General features: G+C 48.1%; 2 protein-coding genes across 5 annotated transcripts in view; one reads left to right on the top strand and one right to left on the bottom strand.

Moving 5' to 3' along the window:
• The window catches only part of PEX14 (peroxisomal biogenesis factor 14), a 143,959-nt gene extending 138,930 nt beyond the window's left edge, over positions 1-5,029 (bottom strand). The window contains exon 1 of the mRNA XM_040461052.1: positions 4,929-5,029. Coding sequence (XP_040316986.1) covers positions 4,929-4,964 — 36 coding nt within the window. The 5' untranslated portion in view covers positions 4,965-5,029. The remainder of the gene's footprint in view (positions 1-4,928) is intronic.
• Positions 5,030-7,035: 2,006 nt separating this feature from the next.
• On the top strand, positions 7,036-14,210 carry DFFA (DNA fragmentation factor subunit alpha). 4 transcript variants are annotated; one of them, XM_040461028.1, is made up of 7 exons: positions 7,036-7,199; positions 8,920-9,081; positions 9,541-9,683; positions 11,800-11,989; positions 12,422-12,570; positions 13,100-13,161; positions 13,403-13,561. In XM_040461028.1, the coding sequence occupies exons 1-7, from the start codon at positions 7,076-7,078 to the stop codon at positions 13,443-13,445; spliced, it is 873 nt and encodes a 290-aa protein (XP_040316962.1). In that variant the 5' UTR covers positions 7,036-7,075; the 3' UTR covers positions 13,446-13,561. The 4 variants fall into 4 exon arrangements, with proteins under 4 accessions (XP_040316962.1, XP_040316951.1, XP_040316957.1 ...); XM_040461017.1 differs by adding an exon at positions 12,670-12,785 and having other exon boundaries at positions 13,100-13,514; XM_040461023.1 differs by lacking the exon at positions 13,100-13,161 and adding an exon at positions 12,670-12,785 and having other exon boundaries at positions 13,403-13,513.
• The last annotated feature ends 644 nt before the right edge of the window (positions 14,211-14,854 follow it).

Below are 14,854 nucleotides of genomic sequence, written 5' to 3'. Positions count from 1 at the left end.
AGAAAGAAAGAAAGAAAGAAAGAAAGAAAGAAAGAAAGAAAGAAAGAAAGAAAAGAGGGGCACCTGAGTAGTTGGCTAAGCATCCAACTCTTGATTTCAGCTCAAGTCATGATCTCACAGTCATGAAATTGAGCCCTGCATGCTGAGCATAGAGCCTGCTTGGGATTCTCTCTCTCTCCTTCTCTCTCTGCCCCCCCCCCCACTTTCTTTCTTGTCTCTCTCTCAAGATAAATATTTAAAAAATAAAGAAAAGAAAAAGAAAAACTTTAAAGACTAGGGAGTTATTCTAGACTAAAGCATACTAAAGAGACAATGCAATCCCTATTTCTTGATTGGATCTGGATTTTTCTTAATTGGGGGAATTTGAGCGTGGACTATATTATTAAATAATGATTTTTTAAACATTTATTTGAGAGAGAGAACATGAGTGGGGGGTGTACAGAAAGAGGAGGTGACAAAGGATCCGTGCTGACAGCAGAGAGCCCGATACAGAACTTGAACCTACGAACCATGAGATATTGACCTGAGCCAAAGTTACACACTTAACCAACTGAACCATCAAGGCACCTCAATAATGATTTTTTTTAAACGTGGGCTCTATGCTAGGCATAGGGCTTGAATTCACAACCCTGAGATCAAGACCTGAGATGAGATCAAGAGTGAGATGTTCAACTGACTGAGCCACCCAGGCACCCCTTAAATAATGATATTTTATCAATACTAAATTTCTTGTGTGATAATGGTATTATGTTACATGTGATATGGTATAACGAGAATAACCTTACTCTTAGGACAAGGTGAAGTATTTTAGGATGGAATACTGTAATTCTGTAACTCATTCTCAAATCCTGAAATATATATTTATATATATAAAGAGACAGAGATGAAGCAAATTCAGCAAAATGTAAACAGTATATCTTGAATTTTTATGGCAGTTTTACAGGAGTTCTCTGTATTATTCTTTCAACATTTCTCCAGGTTGGAAATTTTTCAAAATACCAAAAACTTGAGGGGAAAAATATCTCATTTGAACTACTGTTATCCAAGAGTTCAGCAGACTTCCAGAGCGCCTGGGTGGCTCAGTCAGTTGAGCAGCTGGCTTCAGCTTGGGTCACGATCTCACAGTTTGTAAGTTCAAGCCTCACATCGGGCTCTGTGCTGTCAGCGCGGAGCCTGCTTTGGATCCTCTGTCCCCCTCTCTGCCCCTCTCCCACTCACACTCTCTCAAAAATAAATAAACATTAAAAAAAAAAAAAAGAGTTCAGCACACTGCCAAAACTGCACATAAAGACTCAGGAGAAGGAAACTAACACTCACTGAGCACTTACTATGCACCAAATACTTTTTTTATATCTGTGATTCCAGTCAACCCTCAGAGCAACCCTTTAGGGTAATTACTACTGTACAGAGGAGAAAACAGGCTCAGGGAGGTGGAGTGGTGAGTCCAATAGCAAGTCAGGGCTGAAGTTCAAAGACTGTCAGGATACAAGGCCATGCTCTCGCACTCCTTAACGTCTTTGCTGTGTTCTTCTCCCTCCCCTGCTTCTGTGTTTTCTCAATCTCAAATGTACTGTATCCGGGGAATTTCAACAGATTTGAAATCCATGTTCTGCAATATATTCAATATTCAATAACCACTAAACACCCAGAATGAACCATGCTTCTGCACTTCACTGAAGACAGCTGATGGAGAAACAAATAAGGATAACAGCTCCCATTTCTATGGGCCATACCAGGTACAGACTAGAAGGGCCTCTCATAAGAGATCAACCATGCAACCCAGGGTAACATGGGGAAAATACGAGGATTTGAAGCAATAAATGTAATTTCTTTTTTTTTTTTAATGTTTATTTAGTTTTGAGACAGACACAGAGTATGAACAGGGGAGGGTCAGAGAGAGAGGGAGACACAGAATCCGAAGCAGGCTCCACGCTCTGAGCTGTCAGCACAGAGCCTGTCGTGGGGCTCGAACTTAAGGACCGTGAGATCATGACCTGAGCCAAAGTCGGCCACTTAACCGACTGAGCCACCCAGGCGCCCCAGCAATAAATGTAATTTCTAACTCAGACTGAAGAAAGACTAAGAAGACTGCCATTATGAAAAAATCAAGCATGTCACTAGCATCTAAAAGTCACAAGGACAGCTAGGATAAACGCCAGCATTCAGGGTATTCAAATATGAAAGAAGTTGCTCCAGAACAAATAAAAGAACAACTTGAGTGGACTGGTAGGCAACATGTGAAAGATCATACCCCCCAAAAAGATGATAATAGGACTGGAAAAAAGATTTCTCGTTTGTGAGTGAAAATCCAGAGTTTATGAATGCAGTAATAATAACAACACTATGTCAGGCACTGCTCTAGAATAAGTCATTTTAGGCACACCTGGGTGGTCCAATTGGTTGAGCATCAACTTCGGCTCAGGTAATGATCTCACGGTTCGTGAGCTCGAGCCCCGTGTAGGGCTCTGTGCTGACAGCTCAGAGCCTGAAGCCTGCTTCAGATTCTGTGGTCTCTCTCTGTCTCTCTCTCTCTCTCTCTCTCAAAAATAAAATAAAACATTAAAAAAAATTAAAGTAAGTTATTTTATTGGGGTGCCTGGTGGCTTAGTCAGTTAAGCATCCAATTTCATTCAGCTCAGTCATGATCTCATGGTTCGTGAGTTCAAGCCCCACATTGGGCTCTGCACTGTCTGGGATTCTCTTGTCCCAGTCCAAGTCTCAGTCACTTGTCCAAGATCACACAGCTATGAGTAGTGGGGCTAGGCTTCTAAGCCAATAAGGATGGCTTTGGAGCCCATGCCACTGCTCGACACCGCCTCTCAAAGAAGGGGGTTGGCTACCACCCTGTACCTTCCAAAACGAGAAGCTGAAGCCACAAAGCCAACCAACAAACTTTCTATGAATCAAATACTGATTCGGCCCCACAGACATGTGTTCTTTCTTACAGACCAGGTTTGGAGGAACTATCCACATTGTTCTTTAAATTCCACTCTGCTTTGACAGCAGCAATGGGAAACTAAGTTGATCAGGACTTGAAAATGAAATGACAAGCAACCGCTAGAAGTTGGTCCACTTAAAAAGTGTGCATTTGCGGCTTATTGTTAGACAACGACAGAATCTGGCATGGAGTTAAAAGTTTCCCCTGACTGCCAGCGTGTTCTGATGCAATCCCGTCTCTACCAGCTTTGGAAAGGAGGGCAAAGGATACGCAGAGCTGAAAACCCAACAAGTATGGCCAAACCGCCTCAGAGAACCTTAGATCCCTTCCACATGTACAGAAAGGGCAATTTCCAGAACCAAAGGAATCCTTGGGCACTACAATGGCTCCAAGTGGCAAGCTTTTTAGTAACTTTAACAGCACTGGCAAATTAAAAGTCCTAGAAGAATCAGGGAATGAAGACACACACACACACACACACACACACACACACACACACACACACCCCAGGCTGTGGGCATCCCTAACATGTAACCGTTCAGAAAAGCCCAGATTTTGAAGAGCTTCAGCTCTTCAAAATCTTAGGAAGCTTCAAAATCTCTTAGGAAGCTAAGCGAGATAAGTCAAGAAAGAAGGGCCCCTCCTCCCAGACACTCCCACACTCCAGAATTTCTGACGGTGAGAAAGGCCAGAATCAGCCCGAGTTATTTCCCATATTTTACAATCCAGACTTCATCTTTCTGAATCATTCGCTCTGCTAACAGAAGCTGATGTGGGGAACACACAACTCCTCTACGTGCAATTCCTGTAATAGACCTATCCTGAAGAATAAAACAGTAAGAAACGTTAAGTAGTGTTCTTGTGCCTAGGAAGGAAGTGAAATGCCGCTAGGCTATGAAAAGTCTACAGGTGTTTCAAGGAGGTGAGAGATGAAGTCCACATTGAAACCATTTTCTTCTTCCTTGGTCTAATCCTAAGTAAATGTAAGCATGTGTGGCTAACCGGTGGAGTCACACACATCTGGGTTTAAATGCAGCCCCCATCAGGCACGTGATCTGGGGTATGTTACAGACCTCTAGAATCCACTTCTGTTGAAATGGCGGTTAATAGCCTGTATTTCATAAAGGTCGTAATGAGCATTACACAAGACAATAAACGTTAATTTGTCCCCAGCATGATAGCACACCCTCAGTAAATGCAAGGTACCGCTGACCCCTGTCCTCCCCACCCCAGCCCACCCACCTTTGGATTTCAAACCCATTCATAGGCCTTATCATCCACTGCTTCCTGACAGCACGAACACTGGTCCCCAAGGTCCCCTTAATGGAGTGTGATCTGGCTGAAACTGCGGCTGAAAAGCTAAAAGGGGGCCCTTTGGCCGAGAAAACCAAACTCTGGGAAGCAAAAACGGATCCTCAGCAAAAGCTTGGTGGCGTCTGTTGTTTACAGTGAGTGCCCTTCCTACCAACGTACTGAGAGAGTCCCAGTACATTTCTGATCCTCCACTGGCAGGGAACGAGCAAAGGTGACGAAGAGGCTGGCAGCGGAGCCACCTCGCGAGGCTGAGGCTGTGGGAGTGGGAATCCTGATGGAGTCAGGGCCCTCCTGGGAGGGGACAACCGAGAACGATGGAGCCTCTCACCCCTCTCTCTCCTCAAGCAGGGGCCCTCGCAGCTCAAGGCTGGAGGCTTCTCAAGGGTCCCGCCACCGTCCCGGCCAAGCGCAAGTGGGACCCGAGGGGTCAGCAGGAGGGAAGCGGGGGCCCGCGGGCGCCCCCGAGCCTCGGCTCGGGAATGTGGTCTGAGAGGGGTCACCGGGGGAGGGGCCGGGCGGCGAGGACCTGGGGAGGGGCGGGGCCCGGGAGGGGGCAAGAGGTCGGGGCCCCCGGCTGGGGAGGCTCAAGGCCCCCGCCCAACGCCCAGCCGCACGCCGAGCGCCCCCTCCAGCCGCGGTCCCCGCCACTACGGCGGAGCAGTCCCACTCCCCTTACCTGGCTCGGCTGCTCTGCCTGCTCCGAGGACGCCATCTTTCTGAGGCCTGACTAATCTATCGCCGCTGGGCGAGGCGTCTCCCAAGCGCCCTCGCTCTCGCTCACCCGCCCAGACCAAAGTAGCCGGAACTGAACCTGTCGATGGGGGCACGCGGCGGGGGGGCACGCGAGGAGGAAGGGGAACTCCTACGTCCGGGTCACCTCACACAATTGCCATTAGGTCTCTGCTGCCCAGGAAGTTCTTAAGTCCGTGTTTTTTGCATTTTTATTATTCTCGTTGAATTAAATCTCTGACCATCCCCACAGTGCCTTGGGCACAGGCAGGGACTCGCTAAATCTTTAATAAATGAATGAATGGGATGGGGCGCCTGGGTGGCGCAGTCGGTTAAGCGTCCGACTTCAGCCAGGTCACGATCTCGCGGTCCGTGAGTTCGAGCCCCGCGTCAGGCTCTGGGCTGATGGCTCAGAGCCTGGAGCCTGTTTCCGATTCTGTCTCCCTCTCTCTCTGCCCCTCCCCCGTTCATGCTCTGTCTCTCTCTGTCCCAAAAATAAATAAAAACGTTGAAAAAAAAATAAAATAAATGAATGAATGGGAAGAACCTTGGAAATTAATTAATTAATGTTCAATACCATTTGTTGAGTGCCTACTATTTGCCAGGCACTTTGGTAGCTGCTAGTAATAAGAAGATCCAAGACTCGGGGCGCCTGGGTGGCTCAGTCGGTTAAGCAGCCGACTTCAGCCAGGTCACGATCTCGCGGTCCGTGAGTTCGAGCCCCGCGTCGGGCTCTGGGCTGATGGCTCAGAGCCTGGAGCCTGCTTCCGATTCTGTGTCTCCCCCTCTCTCTGCCCCTCCCCCGTTCATGCTCTGTCTCTCTGTCTCAACAAATAAATAAAACGTTAAAAAAAAAAAAAGAAGATCCAAGACTCAATTCCTGCTCCTAAATTCAGGCCACACACACACACACACACACACAATTACAGCATCTTATGGATAGGAGTCTGATAACAGTTTGCAGATTAGGAAGACACAGAACGGAGCTTTTTTGGAGAGAAGAGACTTCTACATTCTTACTTGATAGTAGTTGAGTAGTTAGATTTTAAGCTAAATGTAAAATTATATTAAAAATTGCATATATTAGAACTATCGGTCAGTTCATATTGCAGTTGTGTTTTGACTGATTATGAGTACTTAAAAGGGTTGCCTCAGCAATTCCTCTTACCAAACAGTTTTAAATGCCTACCCTTTTCTAATGAGATAATATCTTATTTTCTTATAAACAAAATATGAAAGAGACTCTGGATGAATATGAGCTATTTCTTATGTACGTAAAATGCCTCCCCCCTGCCCCCACTTCAAGCGAAGAACCTTTTAAAATTTTTTATTATTTTACTGGTAAACGTTTTTTAGAGGGAAGAAAGTAGCAGTGTTAGAACAAGGATGAATTTATCGCCAAGCAGCATCTGGACAATCTCAAACAGTGATGTGGTTCGCATTTTCCCTTTCCTGTCTGATTTGAGATCTTAATGTTTAATCTAGTTATGTAAGCATTTCGTTCCGAGATCCCAATTTGCACAGCTGAAGCCGGGAATCAAACTGGTAGAAATGTGCGAGTATCTTATTCTTTCAGCAGGACTGAAAACTACACTCATCAATGTTTTAAATTGCCTGAGGGTTGGGACATCTTACAGATCTTTTCAGTTTGGAAAGGAAAACAAATGAACACAGTAGAATGTCACTGTTTCATTTGAGTGTTAACGTTATGCATCTATATATGCAATTAAGAGTACTCTAACAATCCAAGGAATATATATGCGTGTCTTTCATAACGCAAAATAAATCCATATTGACCTCATTTTGATCCCGCCACTGAACTCCTAAATATAAGCTAGAAAAACACTCCTCTAGGCCGAATTGAGTGACGTAACGAAGTTAGCTTCGATCCCAGAGACTACAGCTCCCGGCATACCCCCGGAGCCACACGGGATTAGCGGCAACTAAGACTACACTTCCCAGCGTACCTTGGTCCCATGCGTGATTTGCCGCAGAAAGAACTACATCTCCCGGCAAGCCGCGGGCGGGGGGGGGGTGGCGCCGCGCGGAGCCTCCCCGACTTCCCCGAGTCAGTCGAGTCCCACCCTGAGGAATATGGAGGTGGCCGGAGGCGCCGAGACTGAGATCCGGCCTCTGAAGCCGTGTCTGCTGCGCCGCAACCACAGCCGCGAGCAGCATGGCGTGGCGGCCTCCTGCCTGGAGGAGCTGAGGAACAAGGGTTGGCGCGGGACCCGGGCGGAGGCTGTGGGGGCCGGGGCGGGAGCTGCGGGGAGCCGGGTCCGTTGAGGAGGTCGGGCAGGGGCAAAGCGGGGTCAGCAGGAGCGACTTGGGACGGAAATAACTCATGTGGGCATAGCGATGGACAAGTTTCAAGGCGATTATCTCATGTGAGGCTCATTTGGTGGGAAGGTAGACGGGAGGAAATATGCAAATTAAAACCGACTCAACTTAGGTGTCTTGCCTAGAATCGCTCAGACCTTGGAGCAGACCTAGCCCTGGTGCATGCCTGCCTCCGGGCTTCCTACCGTGACGCTGGTGCCCCCAGCAGGGTGCCAGCGCCTTTCTGTCGTCAGCTCTGGCAGGCACTTGTGCAGCGTAGAGAGAGCTGCTTCCGACCTTCCTGGAGTACCAGACAAGGAACTGGTGCTCTGAGTGACCGAAGTTCCGAGTCCCGGCCCCACACGTACTAGCTGCTTGACCTTGTATTTAAACCAGCTCTCGACCCTCAGTTTTCTCATCGGCAAAATGGGTATAATATTTCCAGCCGTGCTTTACAGGACTGTTGTGTTTCCACGACTTGAAAGTATTATGAGCCAGTAATAATAAATTGTTTATCCACGGTGAAGTTGTACACGTTAAACGTGTGAACCATCCCCAGTCATAGTGTGTGTCAGTGTTCAGTGCTCCTCTGTGAGTCACCAAGCCCCAAAAGATACCAGACAGAAATCTTTCGGAGACCCAGGAGCATTATAAATGCTTTCATGACATGGCTTTTGCCACCTCACTGTTCACATATTTGTTCTTGGCATTAGGGTACTTAAGTGTTAGTTCCTCTTGAATGCATCGGCTGGATACACTTGGCCCAAAGACCAGTGTAAGCGCTTGTGTTTGGAGCTCAGCCTCTCCAAGGCTTGCTGTTCTATTTGGGTGCTGGACGACATTGCCCAACCATATTTGTAGTCCACTGGCTACTTTGCTGCTTCCCCTCACCCTGTTTGTGCTGTAGGCATTGCCATCACCAAATGCGATGGGACAGATCTGCCCCAGACAAGCCTGTTGCCCCTTGACAGTAAAGAGGAGAAGCTACTGATGCAAACTCCTGCTTCTCCTGTGCCTTCCTGTAGGTTAGAAACACTGCAGAGTACAATGCTGCATGGAACAGAAAGCATTTCCTTTTTTACTATTCTTTCCTTTTCTTTTTCTTTCTTTCGTTTTGTTCTGTTTTGTTTTTTGACATTTGACACAGGAGAATTTAAGATGACCACTGAATAAATGAATGAAAGACGGCTCGCTCACAAGGACTCATATCGGACTTTGGCTTGGTTTTCATCCAAGTAAAGATGCGAGGGCTCCTACCGTGGGTGTAAAGCAGCTGGAGGAAACATTGTCAGGAGTCAGACTGGGTGTCTGCCACTTACTGTGTGACCTCAGACAAGTGACGTAGCCTCTGTGAGCCTTGGGTTTGACATCTGTAAAATGGAAATAAGAATAGTCCCTACTTTACAGGATTGTTAGGAGATAAAATACTGTGCACAGGAAACACTTAGAACAGTACCAGGCGTGTGGGAAGTGTTGTCTTAGTGCTGGCGGTTGTGGTTGTTACTGTAGGTAACCTACCAGCAGTTCTGCGCTTTGAGAGCATATGTGTTGAGAGTACAGAGACAGGTGTAGTTTCCTTATGGATACTTGTCAATTGCCAAATATTTTATTCCTCTCAGCCTGTGACATTCTGGCCATTGATAAGTCCCTGGCACCAATCACCCTGGTCTTGGCAGAGGATGGCACCATAGTGGATGATGATGATTACTTCCTGTGTCTGCCTTCCAACACTAAGTTTGTCGCATTGGCCAGTAATGAAAAGTGGACGTACAACAATTCAGGTAAGAAACTCTGGCCGTAGACAAAATGATCTATGCGATACAACATCCATCACGATTCATTTTGCTGCCCAGGCACCTGGTTGCTGTTTGTCTGGTTAAGCATTTGTGCAGCCAGCATTTACTGAGACACAAAAACTCACCTCAAGGGGAGTGTGGTAGGATCCTGGGTATGCATGACCAGGGCATCAGGTTTAGTGGCTTCTTTTCATACAAAAGATACAGAGCAGATTCACACAGAAATAATCGAAGGTGGAAGAGAAGGGAGAATGCAGGTCCTAGATGGGGATTGGCTTTCCCTTGAATCCTTGAGAGAAGGCGCTTCCCTCACCCCTGAACTTTTTCTAAATGGTCAGTGGGAAGGATGTACAGACCTCCTAAAGGTCTGTGTGTTGGAGGAGGAGGTGAAAATAGCACTTCAGGTTAACCAGACTGTGACTGGCTTTTTCTCCCCTATATCAGATGGAGGTACAGCTTGGATTTCCCAAGAGTCCTTTGACGTAGATGAAACGGACACTGGGGCAGGGCTGAGGTGGAGGAATGTGGCCAGGCAGCTGAAAGAAGACGTGTCCAGCATCATCCTCCTGTCCGAGGCAGACCTCCAGGTGAGCCTTCCTCCTCCACAGCCCCACTCATCTGGCTCTGCTGCCCCCAGCCCCTTAGTTTCCATGTGTCTTGCCATAATAATTCCATTATTTCTTAATTTTTATTAACATCTTTTTTTAAACGTTTATTTATTTTTGAGAGAGAGAGACAGAGCATGAGCTGGGGAGGGGCAGAGAGAGGGGGACACAGAATCCGAAGCAGGGTCCAGGCTCTGAGCTGTCAGCACAGAGCCCGATGTGGGGCTCGAACCCACAAACCAAGAGATCACGACCTAAGCCGAAGTCAAATGCTTAACCAACTGAGCCACCCAGGCGCCCCTATTTCTTAATTTTTAAACAATGCTTTGACAACAACCCAGACTCTTCATTTTCTAATTCTTGTACCTAGAGTAGAAAATCCAGATGCCTAGACCCACTTAGTCTCACTGGGGGGTTAAGGAGGTATTGTCAAAGAATGTGGAAGTGGAGAAGCCGAATTAAATCCCAGCTCCATCACCATGGCTTTGAGCCAGTAATTTAGCCTCTTTGCCTACATTTCCTGTCCAGTAAAATTGGGATAAAAATAGTACTGTCAATTCAAAAAAAAATATTTACTAAGCACCTACTCTGTGCCTGGCATGTTTCTGTCCAAGGGGTACAGTGGTGAACAAGCCAGACACAGAATTCTGATGGAAGGAGCTCAAATTCTGATGACAGAAGGCAGATAAAACAGGAAGCATGTTCGATGGGTAGCAGGTGGGGCAGTGTGCCAAGAACAACGGGGCTAGTCTGGATTGGGAGATCAGGGGAGGCCCCTCCGAGGAGGTGGCTTTTTTCGTAATTTTTTTAAACTTACAAACTTACATATTTGAATAAAAACAAATACATTCAGGGGCACCTGGGTGGCTCAGTCGGTTGAGTGTCTACTTCAGCTCAGGTCATGATCTCACAGCTGTGAGTTCAAGCCCCATGTCGGACTCTGTGCTGACAGCTCAGAGCCTGGAGCCTGCTTCAGATTCTGTGTCTCCCTCTCTCTCTGCCTTTCCCCCACTCATGCTCTGTCTCTGTCTGTCTCAGAAATAAATAAATATTTAAAAAATAATTTTTTTAAATAAATAAATAAATACATTTGTATGGCTCAAAATCCAAGAGGTATAAAAGGATATACGGGTAGCCAAAAAGTGAAAACAACCCAGATGTCCGTGAACTGAAGAATGGATAAATAAAACGTGGTTTATCCATACGCCCTAAGAGGAACGAAGTATTCATACATGTGTAACGTAGATAAAGCCTTCAAAATGTTACACGAAGCGAAGAAGCCAGACATGAAAGGCCACGGATTTTGTAGTTGCCTCTATATGGAACGGCCAGAATATGCAAGTCCGCAGAGATAGAAGATAGAGTGGCTGACTAGGGCTGGGGTTGGGGAAGCTTTGAGCGGAAACAGGAGTGATAGCTAATGGGTGCTGTGCTTTCAAGGGTGCTGACTGCACAAGTCTGTGAATGTACTAGAACCCACCTAGTTATACACTTTATATGGGTAAATCATATGGTATGTGGGTTATATCTCAATAAAGCTGTTTGGAAAAAAAATAAAAAGGACATGCAGGAAAAATCTGACTCCTGCCCCTTAACCACCAGGTTTCCCTTCCCAGAGATAATCACCTCTCAATTTCCCATTCTAGAAATGTTGTATATGCCAACAAATACATACATATTTTCTCCTGTCCCTGGACTCCACAATGGAAGTATATCTACCCTTTTTAAAAGAAACATTTGGAGAATATTCCAGATCAGTACGTAAAAGGCATTGCCGTTCTTTTTTGTACCACTGCATCGTATTCTGTTTTGCTCATGTGCCATGACTTAATCAGGAGTCTCCCCCACTGGTGGACATCTGGGTTGTCATCAGTCTTGCTGTTCCAGACGGTGCTACAGGAAGCTCCGTGTCATTCTGCACACATGCTTGTCCGTAGAATAAAGTCCCAGAAGTGCAGTTGATGGACACTGGCAGGTTCCCAAGAGGTGGCGATTACACCGAGAGCTGAAGGAAGGAGGGAGCTTGCCATGGACAGGTCGGGGCCACAGTGTCTTAGAAGTGTTTTTAGGTTTGTTAAAGTCTGTGTTTGTATGTTAGGTGCTCATTGATGCTCCGTGTTCAGACCTGGCTCAGGAACTCCGCCAGAGCTGCGTCACCGTCCAGGGGCTCCAGAACACCCTCCAGCAGGTCCTGGACCAGAGGGAGGAAGCCCGTCAGTCCAAGCAGCTCTTGGAGCTTTACCTCCAGGCTTTAGAGAAGGAGGGCGGCATCTTGTCAAAGCAGCAAGGTACGACTCAACTGGCCAGGGGAGTCGCCCTGAGAACTGAGGGCCTGGGGAGAGAACCCGTGTTTATAATGTGGCCAAAAAAGGGTGACACCACAGCTGCTTGCATCTTGAAATGACGTGCTTCTGTCTTTCTTTTTTTGTTTTTAACGTTTATCTTGAAAGAGAGGGTGCACGCAAGCAGGGGAGGGGCAGAGAGAGAGGAGAGGGGGGAGAGAGAATCCCAAGCAGTCTCCACGTTGTCAGCGCGGAGCCTGATGCAGGACTCGATCCCACGAACCGCGAGATCGTGACCTGAGCCAAAATCAAGAGTGGGTCACTTAACCGACTGAGCCCCCCCCCGCGTGCCTCTCCCTTGCCCGACTGATGGCTCCCCGGTCGTTTGTGCGGCTGTATGTTTGCCCAGTGCACCATCTCCTCATGTCTGCTTTGCAGAGTCCCAAACTGTTGGTGACCAGACGGATGCAGTCGACACGGGGGGTAACAGAGAGAGCTCCTCCACAATCGCACTCACAAGCCAGATCCTTACTGTGCTGAAGGAGAAGCCTGCTCCAGAGCTGAGTCTGTCCAGTCAGGATTTGGAGGTGGGCAAGAACGGGGGACCCTGAGCTGCAGGGAGCCACTCCCCCTGGGGGTGCAGCGCCCTGCAGAGGCGCATACGGGATTGCTTCTGGCCTCTGCAGACCCTGGCTCCTCGCTGCCCCGTTTGCCTCTTCTATGCACATCTCATTTCATCTATGTCAGAATGGCTTGAACAAACGTCTCATTTCATCTATATCAGAATGGCTTGAACAAACAGGTGCACTCCCGCAGATCGTCAAACCGCATTCTCGGGTCCTTTGTGGGGAACGGAATGCCCGAACCGGTCGGGGAGGAGTGGCTACAGGGAGGAGTGGCGGGGCTCAAGCTTCGGAGGGCGGGCGGTTTCTGGTTCTGTCGGCCCCTGAGGGAGATCATCGTCAGTGGAGACACATAAAGTTATCCTAGTGAAAGGTGCGCCTGGGGGGGGGTGGGGGTCATCTTGTGCTGACTCCACGGCCAGGGAACTAGAAGCCTGACACAGGATCCGTCAGAGTGGGCGCCACTTCCTCTTCATCCTTGTCCCTGTCCCAGGCACCTCCCCGTGTAGCTAGAAGGCAGGAGACCTCTCGACTTGCGCCTGCCCTAAATTTCCCGTAAGTGGAGGACTTGACAAGTTGCTCCCACGAAACTTCCAGAGGGACTTTCGTGTCGGTGTTGGAGGGTAAGGAAAGGCCGTGGCCGTGGAGCGTGAAAGGATTCTGGCGTTTCAGCACAAAGACCTCACGTACGCCGGCGCTGCCCGAGCTCAGTCCCCTAAAGAAAATCCCGGGAGCGAGAGAGCAGCAGGCGAGGGGAGCCGGGAGCGCTTCTCAGTGGTTCTCATTCTTGCCGCAGCTGGTTGCCAAGGAAGACCCCGGGGCTTTGGCTGCCGCTTTGAGCTGGGACGCGGAGAAGACGGTGACAGTGCAGCAGGCCTGTAATCAGGAGCTCAGCCTGCGCCTCCAGCAGGTGCAGAGCCTGCGTTCTCTCCGGAACCTGTCGGCCAGGAAGAGTTCGCTGCGTGGAGAACGGCAGGAGCCTAAGCGAGCCAGACAAGACCCCACATAGCTGCAGCCGGAAACCCCGTGGCCTTGTTCTCATTTTCAGTAAATACCTTCAGCCTGATTACTGTAGCTGCTGCCTTAATACTGTACCCCCTGCCTGATAGCACCTTCTGGAACAGCGTGGAAGACCAGCCTCCTGCGGTCCCTTCCAGAAAAGTGCTGTCACATCTCAGCTCCCGCCCTTGCATTTTTTGAATGACAAAGCTGCACCAACAATACCCCACCTCTTACTAATGACCTGTCCTCGTGGTCTCAGTTTGAAAGTAACGGTCAAGGGCAGTGAAAAGAAGCTGCTGTATTTCAGACTCACTATCCTTTTTCAGAAGCTAGAACTGCAGAATTTTCAACACAGATAATGGTCAGGAAGGTGACGTACCAGAGTTGATTTATGGCCACAAACTCGTCTCTCAAGTGAATGAATTTTTTGGTTTGTGTAAAGGCGCATATTAAGTCTGCAGACCATAGGGACATATGGAGAGTCTAATTCGCCATTTCTAATTGTGAAATTATATTTGTTACCACTGTGAAACTGTTTCCAGTTTTCTAATATGTTTTATCAGCAGGGGGTATGAAAGGTCATTAAACCGATCTCCATGTGATATGGCTGTGAGTCTCTCTGGGTGCAAGGCAGAGGCTTCTGGTTTATATACATCCTGTTTCTGCACAAACTCTTTCTTTGGGCTTTGTAATCTAATTTGGAACAGATTTTCATCCCTGTGAATGTCCAGCATGACATTCAGAAGCCATGCAGCCTACGGGCCGATTCTTCAACTTGGGGAATCGTCCTGGACAGGGCACAGAGACCGGGCATCCCACGGCCTACCCCCACCCACTCGATGCCAGTGGCCGTCTGTGGGCATGGAGACAACGGAAGACATCCCCACGTGTCTTCGGAATGCCCCTGGAGGGGCACTTATGCCGGCTGGGGATTTTTCTAGCAGTCTGCTCTGGGTTAGCACTTATATACGGGAGCCTCACAAAACTGAGTGAGCCGGTTAGGGTGTGACTTATCCTCTCATACATAGCAAAGCTGTACTTGGCGAGGTTCAGAGATTTGCCCCGTGTCACAAGGCTAATTGGAGGCCCGGGATCCTGGTTCCAATTCCAGTGCTTTTCCCACTTTGGTGTGTTTTCTCTTATGTCCACATGCTCTTTTTTTTTTTTTTTCCTTAATGTTTATTTTTGAGGGAGAGAGAGAGACAGAGCATGTGTCGGGGGCGGAGGGGAGGACACAGAATTGGAA

Source organism: Herpailurus yagouaroundi, unplaced genomic scaffold, assembly GCF_014898765.1.
Source record: "Herpailurus yagouaroundi ecotype Mexico unplaced genomic scaffold, PumYag 77, whole genome shotgun sequence".
Classification (NCBI taxonomy): Eukaryota; Metazoa; Chordata; class Mammalia; order Carnivora; family Felidae; genus Herpailurus; species Herpailurus yagouaroundi.
The sequence above is the reverse complement of the archived record's forward strand: the minus strand, read 5'-3'. Positions and strand labels throughout refer to the sequence as shown.

Excerpts from the sequence above, each read along its gene's own strand:
- DFFA (XM_040461006.1), top strand. The coding sequence starts at position 7,076 with ATGGAGGTGGCCGGAGGCGCCGAGACTGAGATCCGGCCTCTGAAGCCG. Across the intron at positions 9,082-9,540 it reads GTGGACGTACAACAATTCAG|ATGGAGGTACAGCTTGGATT; the intron begins GTAAGAAACTCT and ends CCCCTATATCAG. Across the intron at positions 12,571-13,402 it reads TGTCCAGTCAGGATTTGGAG|CTGGTTGCCAAGGAAGACCC; the intron begins GTGGGCAAGAAC and ends TTCTTGCCGCAG.